General features: G+C 59.7%; 1 protein-coding gene across 2 annotated transcripts; it reads right to left on the minus strand.

The window, feature by feature from the left end:
- Positions 1–51: 51 nt before the first annotated feature.
- LOC122152827 (histone-lysine N-methyltransferase EZH1) lies at positions 52–15464 on the minus strand. 2 transcript variants are annotated; one of them, XM_042787196.1, is made up of 20 exons: positions 15401–15464; positions 14622–14742; positions 13915–14043; positions 13494–13613; positions 12293–12413; positions 11492–11665; positions 10494–10596; positions 10062–10225; positions 9123–9214; positions 8177–8357; positions 7176–7372; positions 6652–6743; positions 6084–6124; positions 5529–5654; positions 4345–4523; positions 3588–3683; positions 3111–3192; positions 2860–2940; positions 2373–2457; positions 52–2253 (listed from the first exon to the last, which is right to left on the minus strand). In XM_042787196.1, exons 1-20 carry the CDS (start codon positions 15409–15411, stop codon positions 2193–2195), a joined length of 2256 nt encoding a protein of 751 aa, XP_042643130.1. In that variant the 5' UTR covers positions 15412–15464; the 3' UTR covers positions 52–2192. The 2 variants fall into 2 exon arrangements, with proteins under 2 accessions (XP_042643130.1, XP_042643131.1); XM_042787197.1 differs by lacking the exon at positions 15401–15464 and adding an exon at positions 15277–15294.
- Positions 15465–17210: the final 1746 nt, after the last annotated feature.

Genomic DNA, 17210 nt, shown 5'->3' on the forward strand with positions numbered 1-17210 from the left:
CCGGGCCACTGCCAGCGGCTCCCTCGGGTCACAGAGACCAGCAAGCTGTGGGAGGGTGTTGGCTACCACTTTATTACGACAAAGGCTACAAGCCACGTTATTTTTAAAGTGCATTATTATTCACCATTAACAAACCACAGACACAAGCCTGGCGTAGTGCAGATATGGCCAAAGGGGCAGAGAATGCTGAGCTGAGAGCAGGGTCGGGGTGAGCTGGGCAGGTGGAGGCAGCAGGGAGCGGGGCTCAGGCAGGTGCCAGGGTACAAGCGCTGCTCCAGACAGACCCCAACCCCTCCGTGCCTCAGGAGGGCATCACGGACAGCAGGAAGGACGGACCGACAGCCTCCCCTGCCACGGCGGGAGGCGGGGAAAGGCACGGCGCAGGGCTGTGCCAGGGAGGGCTCAGCTCCCGGGGCAGACCCAGCATCATTCTGCCTTTGGAGACCACAGGGCTGGGATGGGGCTGCGCTTGGGAGCCCCACGGGTCCCCAAAGAGCAGGGCAAGGGCCCCAGCGCTGTTCCCCTCTGTGCAGTGCCCCCCCGACAACCCCTGCCCCTCTTTGGGGGGCTGAGGGGCCCCAGGCCCCTCGGTGCCATGTCAGGGCTCAGCCGGGGTCCTCCTGCCATCCCAGGAGCCCAGTGCTGGACGCCCGGCCCAGCACCCTCTGGCACCCAGCATCAGGCCGGGCAGGCGGCAGCAGCGCCTGTGGCTCCTAGGGCACAGCCCCGTCCCTCAGGTCTCCCCAGGCCCCGCTCAGGGAGGATCCCCCCACCCAGACTGCCCCATCCCAGACCCAGAGCAAAGTCCCTGCAAAGATGCTGCTGGGGGACAACAACCTTCTGGGATCTCTGTGGTCCCTCCGCCCCCAGCTGCCGGCTGAGAAGGATTAAAGTGCTTTTTTCTTTTTCTTTTTGCATGGAGTGCTAAGGCCAAACCTCACCCTGCCAGAGAACATTTCCCCTCCATCCCCAGGGCCAGGACCCGTGTCGGGTGTCTGAGCAGCCTTCCCCAGGTCCCCACAGGCAGGGGCAGGTCTGCTGCACCCCGTTCAAACCTCAGCACGGCAACATTCAGCAAGTCCTGTGCAAGGAAAGGCGCTTGCCCCAAGGGGACCCGCTCTGCTGGCTCCTGAAGTGCCCCAACACCCCCCCCAGAGCCCGGGCCATTCCAAAAGGGACCGTCCTGACAGAGGAGGTGGAGGCACCAGCTCCAGTAGTGCCTGGTCGGGAAGGGCTGAGGGGGGCTGAGGCCCGTCCCCTGCCCAGGGCGCAGCCCCAGCCGCTCAGTGGGACCCCCCCCCCCAGCCCCAAAGCATCCCCCCCCAGCCCCAGAAGGGCCAGCGCAGCTGGGGACGGGCACGAGCCAACCACTCACCCCACAGCCACAAGAAAGCGCCGCGGGCTGGAAGGGCCCAGGGGTTGCTGCTGCCTCTGGACTCCTCCTGTGCTTGCAGCAGCACCCCCCTAACACTGTCTCTAACCAGCTCAGTGGCATCCCTACCCAAAGTGACTTTTTGCATAGTGCTGCCCTCCCCATCCCCAGGCATCGCGCCACACCAACCACGGCCAGGCAGTCTCTGTCCCCCAGCCAGCTGGGGCAGAAGGGAAACAGCCCCAGCAACAGCAGCCTGGGCGCAGGGACCGCTGTGGCCACGTCCCTATGGCTTCCAACCCCGTCACTGTCCCCGTCAACAGGACAAAACAGGCAGCAAGAGGTAGCACCCGAGAACAGAGGCGATCCCAAGGGACAGGGCTGAAGGGGAGCAACCAGCCCCTCTGTCCACCCCACCGTGCCCTGGGTCTCGGCGCAGGCGGTACCTCCCTCGCTCTTGTTCTTTCAGCAGTCACCAGAAAATGGAAAGAGACTGAGAAGTCGCGGCTGTCCCTCCTCCTGCACCACAGCTTTTCTTCAAGCCTCAGCTGCCTTGGTCCACGGGCTCCCTCCAGCCCCGGAGACCGCCCGCAGAGCCAGGCTCCAGAGCCTGCCCCAGCCCAGGGCCGGCAAAGCTGCCACCCCGGCAGCAGCCGCTCACACTCCTGCCCCGAGTCTCTCTCTGGGCGTCTGGATGGAAAGTAGCACTTGTGACACACACAGCGACGGGAACAGCAGCAGTCATGTCAGCGTGAAGCAAACATGGCATTGCTTACAAGGTGCAGCAGCAAGGTGTGCTGGGGGCCGCCCCGCACACAGCCTAGATGATATCGGTCTCCCTCTCTATGCCGACGTACTTCAGGGCGTCTGCCTGGCTGTACCTACAAGACAGGAAAGTCACGGCTGCTGTAATGACCTCCCACGCTCCCCACAAACGTGTGCACAGAAAAGCGGGGCCAACCCTGCACCCCAGTCCCCAGCCGGCCACTCCCCGAGGCACCTGTAATCGAAGAAGAGCTCCTCTCCCGCCTGGATGGCCCTCTTGGCAAAGATCCCTATCCGGTGGTCTCCGTTCACCATCACAACTGCAACCGGAGAGACGGCGTCAGGGAGGTGCAGCTGCAGCTCGGGCCAGGGGGTCTCGCAGCACTTTCGCCCCGCCTGGCCACTGCCGGCCCCCGGGGCCGCGGCGCCCGAGCTCCCGCCAGGCAGGAACGGGGCGGCGCTGCCCGGGGGGGCTCCCGGCCGCTCTCTGGCAGCGACCCCCTTGCGAGGCCAGGGCCGGCGCAGAGCTGAGCGGGGCCCTCGCCAGCAGGACCGTGATTTGCTGCAGGGAGGAAGAGACTCTGCCCAGGCCTTTGAAGTTCTGCCGCTCCCACAGGCTCAGGGCGACTCAGCACCCCGGAGAACGTGCTGCAGTCCCGGAGCTGAGAAGGAGCCCAGAGAGCCACCCCCCAGCGAGGTCTGCCTGGGCAGCGGTACCTCACCTTTGGCATAGCAATTGGGGTTCACCGAGTGATTGGCAAAGCGGATTTTGTTTCCTTTGCGGGTGGCATCAACGACAAAATCTATTAAAAAGAATTAGAAAAGAAAAAAGAAAACAAAAAAAGAAAACTGTAGTGTAAAGACAGGCCTGCCACTCAGGTGACAGAGGGGCTGAGACTGCCCGCCTGGCCACCACCCCCCTCTGCCAGGAAGCCCAAGTCTCCTCCACCCCTCGAAGCCCCGGGCGAGTTACCATTGTTGAGGTTGAAGAGGAAGCTGGACATGTACTTGTCATAGACCTTCCCTCGCCGGTCAGCCTCGTCCTGTGAGATGAGCTGGAGAAGGAGAACACCGTGAGAGACCCAGCGCCTGAGGGCACAGCCAGGGTCGCTGTGAGGGGCGGCACTCGCCCACCTCCTGAAAATACCACCCCACGGGCAGGAGCTCGCCAGGGTTCCCCGGGAGGGAGCAGAGGCAAGAGCTGGGCTCCCAGGGAGCAGCACGTACACAACACGCTCCTCCACGGTGGAGGGCCTGCAGGTACTGAGGCAGGTCCCAAAATTGTACGGGATTCAATCTCTAAAGCTGGTCAGAGGGAGCCCGTGGCCATGGCCGAGCTGGGGAAGGCACGCTGTCCCCCCTCGGGCCAGGGGCCGGAGGAAGCACTGCCACCGAAGGCAGCGTCCCGAGCACACAGAGCAGCAGCCCCAGCACGAGCAGCAGCACTGACCTCACCACAGTACTCGGAGATGAACTCATTCTTCTGCACGGATTCCTTGATGAAAGTCCCCCAGCCGGCGACATCCGACGGTGCCAGCAGCAAATGCTGGAGCCAAGGCAAAAAGGAAACAGTTACGGTCAGCAGAGCCACCGCCTCCCGGCACAGATCACACCCCGTGCATCAGGCGGACTGGAAAGCAACAGGGAGGAGCTCTCCACCTCCCGGCACAGTCACACACGCCGGGGTTAGGGCAGAGCCCGGGGGCAGCCGCGTTGTGCCGGCTGCCACGCTCCAACTGCCAACATCACAGGGCCAAGGAGCCAGTGTCGATCCAGCATCCCCCGGTTTAAGGTGACACACAGCTCCCTACAGACTTACATGTCACCGCACCATTAGGCTGGAGCTGCACATCATGTGTCACCCACCAATTTGCATCTTCCTCTGAATTTTGGGGGTTTTTATGCAGAGTCCCTTGCCCTGACTATCAGAATTCAAAACTAAACCCTTGTCTGGAGTCACTTTTTACAGCCCCTTGCTCTCACCCTTCCTCAGGTAACTCCCGTCTCCCGATTTTCACATCCATAATCCACACTCCAGATTAAGTGCTACAAAGCCTGGGGCAGAGCAACTTCTCCCCCAGACCTCCTCACTGGGGCAGCCGCGGGTGGCTCGCACGCCCCCTCCCACGCAGCAGGAGCTCCCGTTTACCAGCTCTTCCCCGAGGCAGCCCCCGGCCAGCAGCCCAGCGCCCTGCTGCTGTCGATACCTTTTTGAGACCTCGCTGGATGCTGCAGTTCTTGCAGGAGACCACCTTGCAGTCCCAGTGCTCCGAAGCCCCGCAGGTCAGGCAGAGGTCCGGATCGCACTCCCGCACGGCCAGGTAGCACGGGCACTGCTTGGTGTTGCACTGGGTTTTACAGCGGCAGCCTGGGAAGCGGTTCTGACCTGCAGCAACACAGCCCGTGGTTTTGCACCGTGAGGTTTTTCAGAGAACAGAGGGGCCACGCAGTGTCCCTGCCCCACTGAAGCCCCTCCCGAGCCAGGTCTCACCCTGGCAGGCCCAGAACTAAGCCTGTCTGTGACCAAGGGCCACTCTGCTAACATAAGGAAGGTGCCTTTGTGCTAATAAAGAGCTCTACACCCCCTCTGCTCCGGGCAGCTGAGGGAGGAGCCCCCAGCCCGCCTTCCCACCCCCCGGAGTCGTAAGGACCACGCTCACTGAGAACAAGGTGACAAGGGGAAGGCGAGGCAGCCTGCGCACCAGGAGCTGGCAGTAAATCCCAGCAACACTCGGCGTGCACGGGAGCTTTGAGCGCCGCTCACGCCTAGCAGAGCACGGACCATGCACAGGGCCCTTCCTGCCTGCGTGGCTGGAGATGCTCATCTGCTTCTTGGGACTAATTATGGGCAGTTTGAATATAAACTACTCGGATAATATAAACATAAGAGACCAGTACAGAGAACCTCAGAGCCCAAGTTCGCTCCCTGTCACCCTGTAGTCCTTCCAGCTCCAAGCTATGTCATAACCGTTAACAAATCCACCCTCAGAAGCCCCGCCGACGTTGGCAAGCGCGGTTATCTCCATTGCAGAGACGGGAATGGAGGCCCAGGGGGGAAAATAACCATGGCAGAGCAGTGACCCAACTCCCTCCCTAACTGCTGGCCACACATGCTGCTCTCAGGGACCCAGAGCATCACCCGTGGGTCACTGATGCTGGATACAGACATGCAGATGAGCATTCTCTAACCAGAGCACGTATCTCAGCTGCCGAGAGTCACAGGGCAGCATGGAACAGTTTTCCCTTGGACTTTAGCAGACTGCTAATCAAACTGCTGCAGAGGGACAGAGCAGTGAATGCAGGAATAAAGCAGGCCTCCAAGTCCCAGCCCTGCACCCTCCCTCTGGTCTGGGTCAGGAGAGCTGCCCAATAGTCCTGGGTTCCTCCTTACAGTCAGGGTTGCACTGGCAGAACTTCTCACAGAAATTCTGAGTCATGATGCAAGGGCAGGAGCTGTCACAGGGATGCTCGGGGTGGTCACAGGGCTGGTAGTTGTACACCTGGGTAGGCGAATTATCTAGACCAAGAGGAGAAATGCCCGGATTAAAAGCTGCACATTGCAGAAACGTTTGGAAGCAGCACGCCCAGGGCTCTGGAACAGGGAAGGTGCGAGCTCCCCGTTTGCCTGCAGAGGGCAGGGATCCCAGCAGCACCCAGCGCCGCTCCCACAGACCCACAGACCCACCGCGCACGTCGGCTCTGCCCCGAACAGCCCGTCCGGCAGCGGGGCTGCTCACCAAGCCCCAGCCTCCCCCCGGGCTGGAGCAAGCCCCAGAGAGAGCACCGGCCCGGCGGCGATTCCCGCAGCACCCCAAGGAGCCCAGCCGCGGGGCGCTCCCGCCCCACGCCGCTGCAGAGCAGGATGCGGCCGTCCCGCTGCGAGAACGCGATCCCGCAGGCGAGCGGCCACGCCAACCCCGCGCGCCGCAGCCGCAGCAAACGCTACCTTTCTTCAGCTGAATCTTCCTGCAGTGCGCGGCCCACAGCCTGGAAGGGAAGCAGAGAGGGTCTGAGGGGACGCGCCAGCCCCGGCTGCTCGGCAGTGGGTGCCTGGCAGCCTCATGCATTAATAACCACCAGCCCGCCGTAACGCAGAGAAAGATCAGAATGATGCAGCTACAGCAGAAGTTATTTATGGCAAATGCTAGACCCAGAATAATACCGGACAGACTGGGATCAGCACACGAAGTAGGTTACAAGCCAGGGAGCTGAGGCTAAGGCCACCGTCAGATCAGCGTACGGGCCCTCCCGCGGTGGTGCGGCCCTGCGGCCGGGCCCCATGCTGCTCTCTCCTCTGGGGCTGAGCCCGGGGCTGCAGAGCCCCTCAGCCAGGGCAGCAGCACCAGGGAGACAGGCCGGGGGGCAGCACCCAGCCAGCAGCATAAGCAGCCCCATGCGACAGCGGGATGTGTGCGCAGATGGGAGCCAGATGGGGATTACCAGGAATGCTTTGGCACAAAAAGCAGTGGATCTGGTTGCATTTTAAGAACAAAACAAGCTTGTCCAACGCTTGCCTGTGCTTCCTTTTCTTCTTCTGGGATGGATTCATTAATTCGTTTGTTGGCAGTTTGGTTATAAGCGATTCTTTCACTGCAAACTGAAAGACCTACAAAAAATAGAAGCAAAAAGAATAAAGTTCAGTGTACTCAAGTTGTTTTTATCTGAAGTATAAACAGAGCGAGCGCAAGCAAGCACGCACAGGGGTGCTCCCAGTCCGGGGGCCAGTACGCGGGCAGTTCTGCCCCATTTTGCTGACCATGGGTGCCATCACTTCTCTTGCCTGGGGAGCGAGAGCGCCCGCCCCGCCAGCGCGCCCGGCCTCAGGCAAGGCACTCCGGAGGCACCGGGCATGCGTGGGGCTCGTTCTGCAAACTGCAGCACTACTGCAAAATAACCACATCGAACTCCACAGAGTGTTGATGCAACACATTCCTCGGGGCGATTTGTGGCAGCGAAGAAAAAACAGGCAAGCGGCGGGCAAGGCCTCTCTGCTGCTGCCGGGCCAGGCGCTGCAGCACCGGCCTCTCCAGGCACCCACCTGCTTGCACGTCTTTGTTCCCAGCAGCCTGGCAATGGAGCAGAAGTTGTTGAAGTAGGTCCCGTGGAAGACGCGGAAGAGCGACTCCTCAGCTCCCGTCCACTCGACGGGCTCCTGCGGCGTCTCCACCGCAAACAGCTGCGAGGAGGCCGGGCTCAGCTTCTGCTTGGTGGGGGTCTGGCAGCGGGAGTTTGCCTCTGGCAGGAAAGGCAGACCTTAGACCAAACACAGCACGGGAGAACGCACCCGCACCATCACAGCTCCCGGGGGCAGCGGCCCCCCCGGCTCCACACCGCCTAGCAGCCCGGCACCGCGGGCCCTGCCGCACGCTCCTGCCTCTCGTCAGGCAGCCCGGCGCTGGCTGGGAGGGTGGCACTGGCCCCCGGCAGCAAGGCAGCACCAGAGCCACCACGTCACCTTCCCCTTCCAGAGCTGGCCCAGGACGGAGCCCCCCCGAGTAGGGCAGCAGCACCAGAGAGGCCCGAGGATGAGCTCTCTCCTCTCCCGCCCGAGATGGGACACAGACATACGGGAGCCCTTCGCCCCTCGGGAGCTCGTTCTGCCCCGGTCACCCGTTCCCCTGGCATGGGAGGAGCAGCTCAGTGCTCGTCTGCGGCACCGAGGAAGCGCTCACTCCTGGCAGGTCCACGGACAGCCCCCGCCTCGACAGCTCCCCGGCCACGGCTGCGCCGCCGAGGGACAAGCACAGGACTGGTGCTGCCGGGGCACAGCCAGGCGAGGTGCTGAGCCGAGGGCTCTTGGCTTTGCAGGTCCCAGCAAAGCTCTCGCTTTGCCTGGCAACATTCCTCCCCGCTGGGGGAGGACAGTGAACCCCAGAGCAGCAAGGGCAGGGCCTGGTGTCCCTCGTGTTCCTTTAAGCCCCACTGGAAACACCGGCTCGGCCAACTCCAAATGCACAGCCCTGTGCGGGGCATGAGGGGAGAGCCCCGGCTGCGAGGTGCCGCCGGTCCTTGCGGGGTGTCTCTGGGCCGGCATCATACCCGAGGAGCTCGAGGCCCACTCGTTGCCCGTGTCTCGGTCGCTGTCGCCCTCCCTCGTCTCGGCGACGGCGGACGCCGGGGTGTTTGAGCAGGACGCACCCACCACGTGGTGCCGCCGGCGGCGCCGGCCCGAGCACTTGGACCTGGGGTTGTGCAGCGCAGCAAACTCCTTGGCTCCTTCCTGCAAGCAGAGCAGAAGACAAGGCGGGTGGCAGATGACCCGGGAACGCGGACAGGCTTTCCCAGAGGCCCTGGGACAAGCCCTGCCCTGCCGCCACCAAGAGCGGGTGGAAGACTCGCCACACATGGTCGCTCCAGCGACTGCCCGGGCCCTGCCAGCCGCCTGCACTGCACACCCCGCCTCTGCTCCCTCCGGCAGCGCTGCCCGCTCAGCCTCGGCCCCCGCCCTCCGGTCTGCTCCCCTGCCTCTTGCCCTGGCAGCGAAGCTCTGGCCTCTCCCCCCGCTCCAGCCCTGCAGCCCCCCGGGACACCCCGCGAACCAGCCAGCCAGACCAGCTGCAGCACCACGGAGCGCGCCCCGCAGCCAGCTCTGCCGATCTGCAGCGCTCATCCCCAGTAACACAGCTAGGCTGCATTTCTGAAAGAACATTTTAAAAATAGTCCGAGCCTTCCCCACATACACTAGATTCCTTCCCCAGCATTTTTAACCTGGGCTTCATTTTTTAAACGCTGCACTGAGGCCAGAGAAATCATTTGTCACCACAATTTCCCATCTGCTAGCTATGAAATTAGTCTTCGTTGGAGATTTGCTGAAAGATGTATCTGGTAAAGTCTGCATTTGAATTCACCTCCCTGAATCCAGTGAGGATTAGAACTAATTCTGAAAAATCACTGAAGCTGTGAAAAGACCCCGCAGAGTTCTGAAGAGCAGGGCTGCCCAGGCCACTTCTCTCGTGGTTTCAAAAGCAGCAATGCAGAAACATACCAGCCAGAGGAAACAGTCTGCTCCGCAAGGATCTGGCTCGATCTTGGTCTCTCTATTCTTTCGTTTGTACACATTAGGAGTAGCATGAAAAGCTGAAAAAATAATAGTTATCTTTACTATTAGCATCCTCCAAGAGTCTCTCCACACACTGCAAGGGACAGGGGCAGCACAAGCTCAACGAAGGTAAGTGGGAGCCTGACGTGTCCAGCAAGAGTGCCCGAGAGCGCCGGGCAGCGGGGACGAGGCAGCAGGACCCCTGGCCAGCCCTGCTCCAACCCAGGACGGGGACTCGGCAGCAGCGAGGGAATGCGTGGGAAGGAGAGGCCATAGGAAAAAGATCTGCTTTCAGACTGAAACAAAAGGACCACATGATCTTAATATTATATCTTTTAATAAATAATTCACTGGAAGGAGTCCTGTGACTTTCCAAAGAAGCTCTTAGACCTGGGAAACAGCAGGTCCAACAGCTAACCAGTATCCAAAAGACTTTGGCAGGACAAACTGCAGGAACATGACTAAGATGAAGCTGTAAGTTCCAGTGAGGCAACAAAACACAGAGGCATGTCCAGACTTTGGAAGTGAAACATTCATGCCTTTCCCTGATGAGCTTCTGCAAAGCAAGAGTAAAGTCTAGTCGTGGCAGTATTTCTGGCACAAACTGCCAGGAGGCTCGAACACAGCGTGCTGAACAATGGTGAGAAAGAGGGGACGGCCACGCAGGTCGGTTTACCATCCGTTTGAGGAAATGAGTGGAGCCGTCTTTATAACAGGCGTCTGGGCACCTGTCAGCTCCTAAGGCTCCACTGCAAACGCCGGGGAGGCACCACCCTCTAAAGCCTGCAGCACAGACACTAAGCGAGCTGCACAGAGGTATGAAGCACCGAGGAAAAATGAGGAGAAAAGGGCTCTAGGGAAGCGTCCGGCCGAGACTGCACTTACGATGCAGAAAACAGTCGTATTTGAAGCAGCGGCGGCAGAAGAGGGTGTGGAAGGAGTGCAGGGACTGCTCCCGTTGGACCGACTTCGCGCACGGCCCGTCTATGTTGGGGGTGCACTGCGGCGGCAGCGCGTTCGGGTCCGACACTTCCGTGAGCTCCCGGTACCTATTCGACAAACAGCAACACCCACAGAAGTGCATGGTTTCCTAATCTGGGGCATTTTATACCACTATACTGCTATCTAGGCCAGCAGGACTCTGGCCCATACCCTGAGGCTAAACTGAGGTTCCTAAAGCTCAAAAACCGCGCTGCTCACGGTGCCTGCAGCCAGCTAAGCTCTGCTTTCTGGTCAGAGCACAGTGCTGTTTTCTGAAATACAGATTTCAATTGTTGCTAAGAAAGGTAACAGACAATTTAAGTAGAGATCTTCTACCTCTCTTTCATATCATCTGGGAAGCCATACTCAGGAAACATAGAAGAAATAGCAGTGAATATCATGTCATTTGGAAACCGCTTCTTTGAACACTTCTTGTTACCTGAGAAAAAGAAGAAACAATTCCTCAGTTAAGGTGGATGCGAACATGTCTTCCCTTCGTTCGCAGAGAGTGATTCCAGTAGGTGTTCAGATTGTACTTTAAGAGACAGAAATGTGATCCCATATAAAATGCGTAAACCTTCTGTCCTGTAACTAGGCTAAGGCATTTCCAGATACAGTACAGTCTGACAATTTCAGAGTAGCAAAATGTATTGATGAAAGTACTAACCATTTCTTAAGCACTATTACTGCTTATTTTTACCAAGACAGGATTTGCAGACAATGCTTTTCTACATCTACGAAAGGTCCTGGTATTTGTGCTACCCGTATCACTATAAAGCAAAGACAAAGACAAAACTACCAGTCAGCATTCCTAAGGTCATGCAGGACACATGAAAATCCCATAAATCAGAGCTTCTTCTATGCAACAACAACTCCAGGTGGCACAGGAGAGGACAGAGGAACACAAACACATGGAAAACAGGTCTGGGAGGGATTTGGAAAGGCCCACCTCCCTGGCCTACAGCGGCATCAGATCTACCCACAAGCTTACTGAGGGGTGCTTGCCAGAGCAGGACTTTAAAGCCTCCAAGAGCAGAGATCCAACAGCCTCCTCAGACAATACCCCACTGCTTTGCTAACCTTACCATGAAATGTCTTTCCAGCTGACTCATCTAAATTGTTCTTCACCACACTGTAAGCTGGTGACTACTTACCCTGTCCACAGGGGCCAGTGAGAACAGCCAATTTCCCTTCTGCTTTCACCTGCTGCACCAGAACTTGCCAAGCTCACCACCACCCTTGGTGACACATTAATAACCAAGAGCGATGGCTACCCAGGCAGGGCAGGATGGAAACATGACCAAGATAACCCCAATTTCTGTGGCCAAACCCACCTTCCACTGCAATTCGCTTTCTTTTCCTTGTGACTGGCAGCTCCTCCTTCCCATCCTCCTGCTTAACCTCAGAATCATTGTGTCCTTCCTCTTCCTCGTCCGAGTACTGATTCAGGGCATTCACTAGCTCCAGGAACACAGCATCGCTGATGAGGACTGACCCTGAAATCATTTCTAAAACACAGAAATGCCAGCCAGTTTGTGGGAGTGCCATCATCTTTCACGCTGCTCACAGTGGTAAATCACAAGCCAACCACACGACATTGTTAGCAACCAGAACATTTCTCTCAATTTTGTAGGTATTGGTGGGATTTTAATGCTAGAGAGTCATAGAGTGGTGCATCATTTTTAGCAATCTGAGGACAGGCCAAACCAGAGAGTTTTCCACTGCCTTCCCCCCTCCAAGCAGCATTTTACAATGGGGGAGGCAGCACTGTAGGGAAACACACTGGCTTTTCATTTCTGGAAAGACTGATTAAAGTCTTCGCTAAGGTCACAAGTGAAATGAGGTTGCTGAGCTCCTCCTAACCTCTAGCACACTTTTCAGCATCCCAGAGCACGCCTGTGAACCCCTGTGAGCAAAAGCATTGGCTCCAGAGCACCCCAGGCCTAGAAGGGAGTGAGAAAGCACAAGGCAGGGCTGTGTCCTTGCAAACTAGAACAGCAGGCATATTCCTCGTTTTCTGCTTCAACAGCTCCTACAGAAAAGCTGGTTACTGCTGCCACCTCTTGGCTTCCTAACTCCTTTGAGATGTTATTATCAAGAAACTGAATGGGCAGTGCTAACTGCTCCCAGGTTACCTTCTTCTCCATGAACTTTCCCATCATAGTTATTAATAAGTTCTTCAATAAAAGTTTCATCTTCTTCCTTCACCTCATCACCCATGTATGGGATATTGCACAGAACAGTTTCATCCTCCACCTGACAAGAGATCAGATACAATTCAGAAAACCAGCGCCTGCTGACCCCCAGCCAGGCTGTGTGTCTGGGGCTGCTCCCGTCCATTCAGACCCACAGACACCACAGTGCAAACCAAAGGTTCAACCTCCCCAGCTGCAGTTTCAGATGTCTCATCACCGACATTTCGTTGTTATCCCACGCCAGCAGTGTAACTCTGACCCCCAAACGTGCAATTTGCCTTTAAAAAGAAGAGCAGTGCCTCCAAGGCTTACAGAAACTCAGAAACACACTCATTGCCAAGAATAATAAACAATCAAAAAATGTCAGACGGATTGTGTTCAAGGCAGAGTAGAACTGGAACAGCGGAAGGCAAACAGGTAACTCACTCCCCGGAGGAACACTGCCAAAGCTGAGGAGCATTCTCGCGTTAACCACAGGAGCAAGGACACTGGACCTCCATTGCCATGGCACCGCCGACCGACAGCGTTACAGTCGCTGGTGTCACACTACTCCCGTCTGCTACGGGAGGCTTCAGAGGCTGGCAGGCTGCAGGAACACATCCCCACCCTGGGCAAAGAGCCAGGCTAGCCACAGACCACCTGTCTGTTTAACAAATAGTCTTAACTACGCCACACCAAAATCTGCATTTAAATCACTCCCCTCACTGCTACGATAGAGGAAGCAATGCTCAGCGGCAGCCTTACAACAAAACCAGCAGGGTAATCCAGTCACAAAGGAAAGGACCTCCCTAAGAAAGAAAACTCTTCATCTCAAAGAGAAGAAAAAATCTTAAGGAAAAAAAAAAAAAAAAAAAAACAAAAAACAAAACAAACAAAAAAAACCCACAAAAATATATTTACTCCTTGAATCCTGTGAAATAACTGTGACCCTATCAAGAAGTCAGGTGTAAAGGAGAGACTACCTGGATACAATGCTGGTTTATGGGATTCGACAAAGCAACTTAAACAATACTTTCTCTCATCTCTGGAGCAGGCATTGCTTGAAACAAGTGGGTTGAAGGCAGCATAATCACTCCATAACCATGTAACAATTACACACTAATTGCACCAAGACCTTGTGCCCCAGAGCCTTCCTACATACCATGAAATTCTGCTGAAGAGGGGACCAGGAGTACATGATGGGCACCAGTGCCACCGTGTTCAGGGTCCTCATGTACAGCGTCTGGCTCGGGAACCCTGGGAAAATGCTCTCGACAGTGCACTAGAATAGAGAACAGAGAAGGGCAGTGAGGAAACCGCCCCGGGAGGCGGTCACAGCCAGAGGGAAATTGCACCTCGGGACAGACACACTGAAGCCCCACGTTCACCCTTCGGGACTCCTTCACAGGAAGAGCCTTCAGTCTGATTTTGCCCGTTTCTGCATCCCAGAAGCGTGCGAGGCACGGCCCGACTCTGACATAGGACAGCACAGAGGAAAACCGATCCCGGATCCTCTCAGCTCCCCGCCAAGCCCCGGCTCTGGTCCCCACTTGCTGCTGCTGAGCCCCTTCCCCTCTCCATACCTGTTTTAGGAACGGATGCCCACTGACTGGCTTCATCAACTGCACCGGCTGGACTCGAAGCTTCTTCCAGTCTTCATTCAGAATTTGAGTCTTTTCATGAACTTTTGCAAAGTTGGCCACAAACAGAGCCTGAAATGAGAGAAAGCAGCACTCAAAACTTAAGTAATCATGTTGAAAACACCAAAACCCCTCCTGAGATTTTCTTTCAAGTACCAAAATGTATGCAAGGCAGAGCGCTTCAAATTGATGATACTCAGAAGGAATTCTAATTAAACTCAGCATCAGTACAAAACTGTGATGAAAATCCACCCAACAGCCAGTAGCTCTTGGTGAGTCCTGATCCCAGCCAATCTCTTCTAAAATCCTGCTTGCCAAGGAGAGGAGCACCAGAGCAAGCCATCCAAAACCCACCAGCACTGAGGGTGTTCAAACTTTAAAGAACAAGTGGAAAGGAGTCCTCTTGCTGCAGTTACACAAGTACTCAGCCAACTGACTTCCACATACAACAGAACCCACTGCACAGCTCGAGGCTAATAATGGAGCATGAGGAGAAACAGGATCTCTCTCAGCTTACCCAGCTTGCAGCTAAAATACAGCTTATCAATTCACAGGATGAAGCACCCTGATAGAGGCTTAAACACTATGAGCTAAAGCAAAGTGTTTAGGAGACACCCGTTCAGCTTGATCTACCACCCCTATGTCCTCACCTTAGCTCCCATGTTCGCCTGAAACCTCTTGAGCTGCCGGAGACGCATATATTCAGACTTGACTTTTCTTTTCCAGTATATAATACACTTTGATGTTGGAGGAGTGGCGATTTCCATTTTTCTATAGAAGTACGGAAAGAATAAGTATCAAATAACAGAGAGCTTAATCCTGTAAACAAGTGCCATTAGAAAAAAAAAAACAAACCCAAACCTGTGGTTTTTAAACGCATCATAGCCTTTAAGTAGACAAAAATAACTGCGTAAATCTGCACTAGTGCTATTTAGGGAACAACCTCGGCACAAAGTGCCCCGAAAAGCCTGGGGGGCTCGCGGGCGTGGGCCGCAGCGGGGAAGGAAGGGTGGGGAGTGGGCCCCGGGCCCCCGCGCACAGCGCCTGCCCGGGCGGCGGCTCGGCCGCCCCGCTGCACCCCCGAGAGGCGCCGGGGGGCTCGCCGGGTGCCCCGGCCCCCCCCGGACACAGACCCGCGGGCCGGGCGGGGGCAGCGGCGGCTCCCGGGCCCCCCAGCCGTGCTGGGAGCCCGGCCCCCGCGCCAAGCACTGCCCGCCCGGCCCGGCCCGGGGCTCCCGGCCGGCCCCCCGCCCCCGGCCGGGCCCGAGCGCCGGCCCGCAGCCCGGCTGCGCCGAGGACACGCACCGGAGCGGGCCAAGGCCGGCCGGCGCCGCTGGACCGGGGGATCGTGTCCCGTCCCCGCAGCCCGCCCCGGGACCCCCCCCGGGACCCCCCCCGCCCCCCGGGGCTCCCCTCGCCCCACACTCACTCCTCGGCCATCGCGCCGGGGGGAGGCCGCGCGCCCCTCCGCAACCGCGCCTGCGCCGCACCCAGCCCCGCCCCGTGACGACCCCGCCCCCCTGCGCCGAGGCACCGCCCCCGCGCTGTGGCCCCCGCCCCAAACCCCGCCCCTGCGACGCGGCCCCGCCTCAAACCCCGCCCCCCGCGGTGCGGCCCCGCCTCCGCTCTCAGCCCCGCCCCATATCCCAGCTCCGCCCTCGCACGGTGCCCCCGCCCCGTACTTTAGCCCCGCCCCCCCCGCCGGTGCCGGTGCCGGTGCCGGTCTCGGTCTCGGTCTCGGTCTCGGTCTCGGTCTCGGTCTCGGTCTCGGTCTCGGTCTCTCCCGGCGGGGTGCCCGGACCCGGAGCCGCAGGGCCCGGCCGGAGCCCCGCGGGGCGGGCGCGCTTCAGCCCAGAGACCCCCCCCACACCGGCTGGCGGGAACGGGCTTCGCCCGGTGGCTCCGAGCCCGGTGCCAGCCCCTCTCCGCTGCCCGCCCCGCTCCGCTGTCCGCCCACGCTGGGGCGCGCCCGGCCCCGTCTCGCCGCGGGAGCTACTCGGCCCGGTCCCGCGGGAAGGGCTCGGCGGGGCAGCGCCCGTCCCTGCCCCGGCTCTGCCGCCCTTCGGGCCCGGGGGCAGCTCGGGCCGGCGGGGCCGCGCTCCCCGCCGAGGGCCGGGTGGGCAGAGCCGGGCCTGGCGCCCCGGGGGCCGCGGGGCGGTGGCGGGGCCGGGACCGCCGGCCGGGCGGGCCCCGGGTTTCCTGAGCGGCGCCGGGCAGGAAGCGGCCGGTGGCGGCGGCTCTTCCTGCTGCGAGGCCCCGGCCCCGGAGGGGTCCCCGGCCTTCCCGTCCTGCCGGGCCGGCGGCACGGCTTCCCGGCGTGGGGGAGTGGCGGGCGGTCGGCCCCGCCGGGGTGGCCACGGGGGACAAGCAGGGCCGGCCCTTATCCCGCCCGGGCCCGCATCCCGCACCCCTGCATCCCGCACCCCTGCATCCCGCACCCCTGCATCCCGCATCCCGCACCCCCGCATCCCGCACCCCCGCATCCTGCACCCCTGCATCCCGCATCCCGCACCCTGCATCCCGCACCCCGCATCCCGCACCCCGCACCCTGCATCCCGCACCCCCGCATCCCGCACCCCTGCATCCCGCACCCCTGCATCCCGCACCCTGCATCCCGCACCCCGCACCCTGCATCCCGCACCCCCGCACCCCTGCATCCCGCACCCTGCATCCCACACCCCGCACCCTGCATCCCGCATCCCGCACCCCCGCACCCCGCATCCCGCACCCCGCACCCCCGCATCCCACCCGGGCCCGCATCCCGCACCCCTGCATCCCGCACCCCCGCATCCCACATCCCGCACACCCGCATCCCGCACCCCCGCATCCCACACCCCCGCATCCCGCACCCCCGCACCCTGCATCCCGCACCCCCGCACCCCCGCATCCCGCACCCCTGCATCCCACACCCTGCATCCTGCATCCCGCCCGGGCCCACATCCCGTGCTGTTGGAGCTTTGCTGAGTCAGGTGGAGCGGGAGCCCGGCGTCCCTCCGACCTTCCCGGGCATCGGCCCGGGAGCAGGCGGGCAGCACTGGGCCGGGCCAGGGACCGGGATAAATCCCACGGCCGCAGCCCCAGCCTGAGCACACAGGTCCCGGCGGTGGGAGGGTGCTCCCCAGGCTGTGGCTGCTCAGCTGAGCTGCCTGCTCTTTCCTCTGCTCCAGCCGGGTAAAAGCAGCCTAGACCCGCAGCCGCTGGGGCTGCTGCTGCATGGTGCATCGCGGGGGTGGCAGCCG

This window comes from Tyto alba, unplaced genomic scaffold, assembly GCF_018691265.1.
Source record: "Tyto alba isolate M040663 unplaced genomic scaffold, T.alba_DEE_v4.0 Super-Scaffold_12, whole genome shotgun sequence".
Taxonomy (NCBI): Eukaryota; Metazoa; Chordata; class Aves; order Strigiformes; family Tytonidae; genus Tyto; species Tyto alba.

What these genes read in the sequence shown, in the direction of transcription:
- LOC122152827 (XM_042787196.1), bottom strand. An exon ending in CTCTTCAGCAGAATTTCATG is followed by an intron (nt 12,414 to 13,493) that starts GTATGTAGGAAG and finishes ATCTCTTGTCAG; the next exon opens with GTGGAGGATGAAACTGTTCT. An exon ending in CAGACTGTTTCCTCTGGCTG is followed by an intron (nt 8,358 to 9,122) that starts GTATGTTTCTGC and finishes CTCTGCTTGCAG; the next exon opens with GAAGGAGCCAAGGAGTTTGC.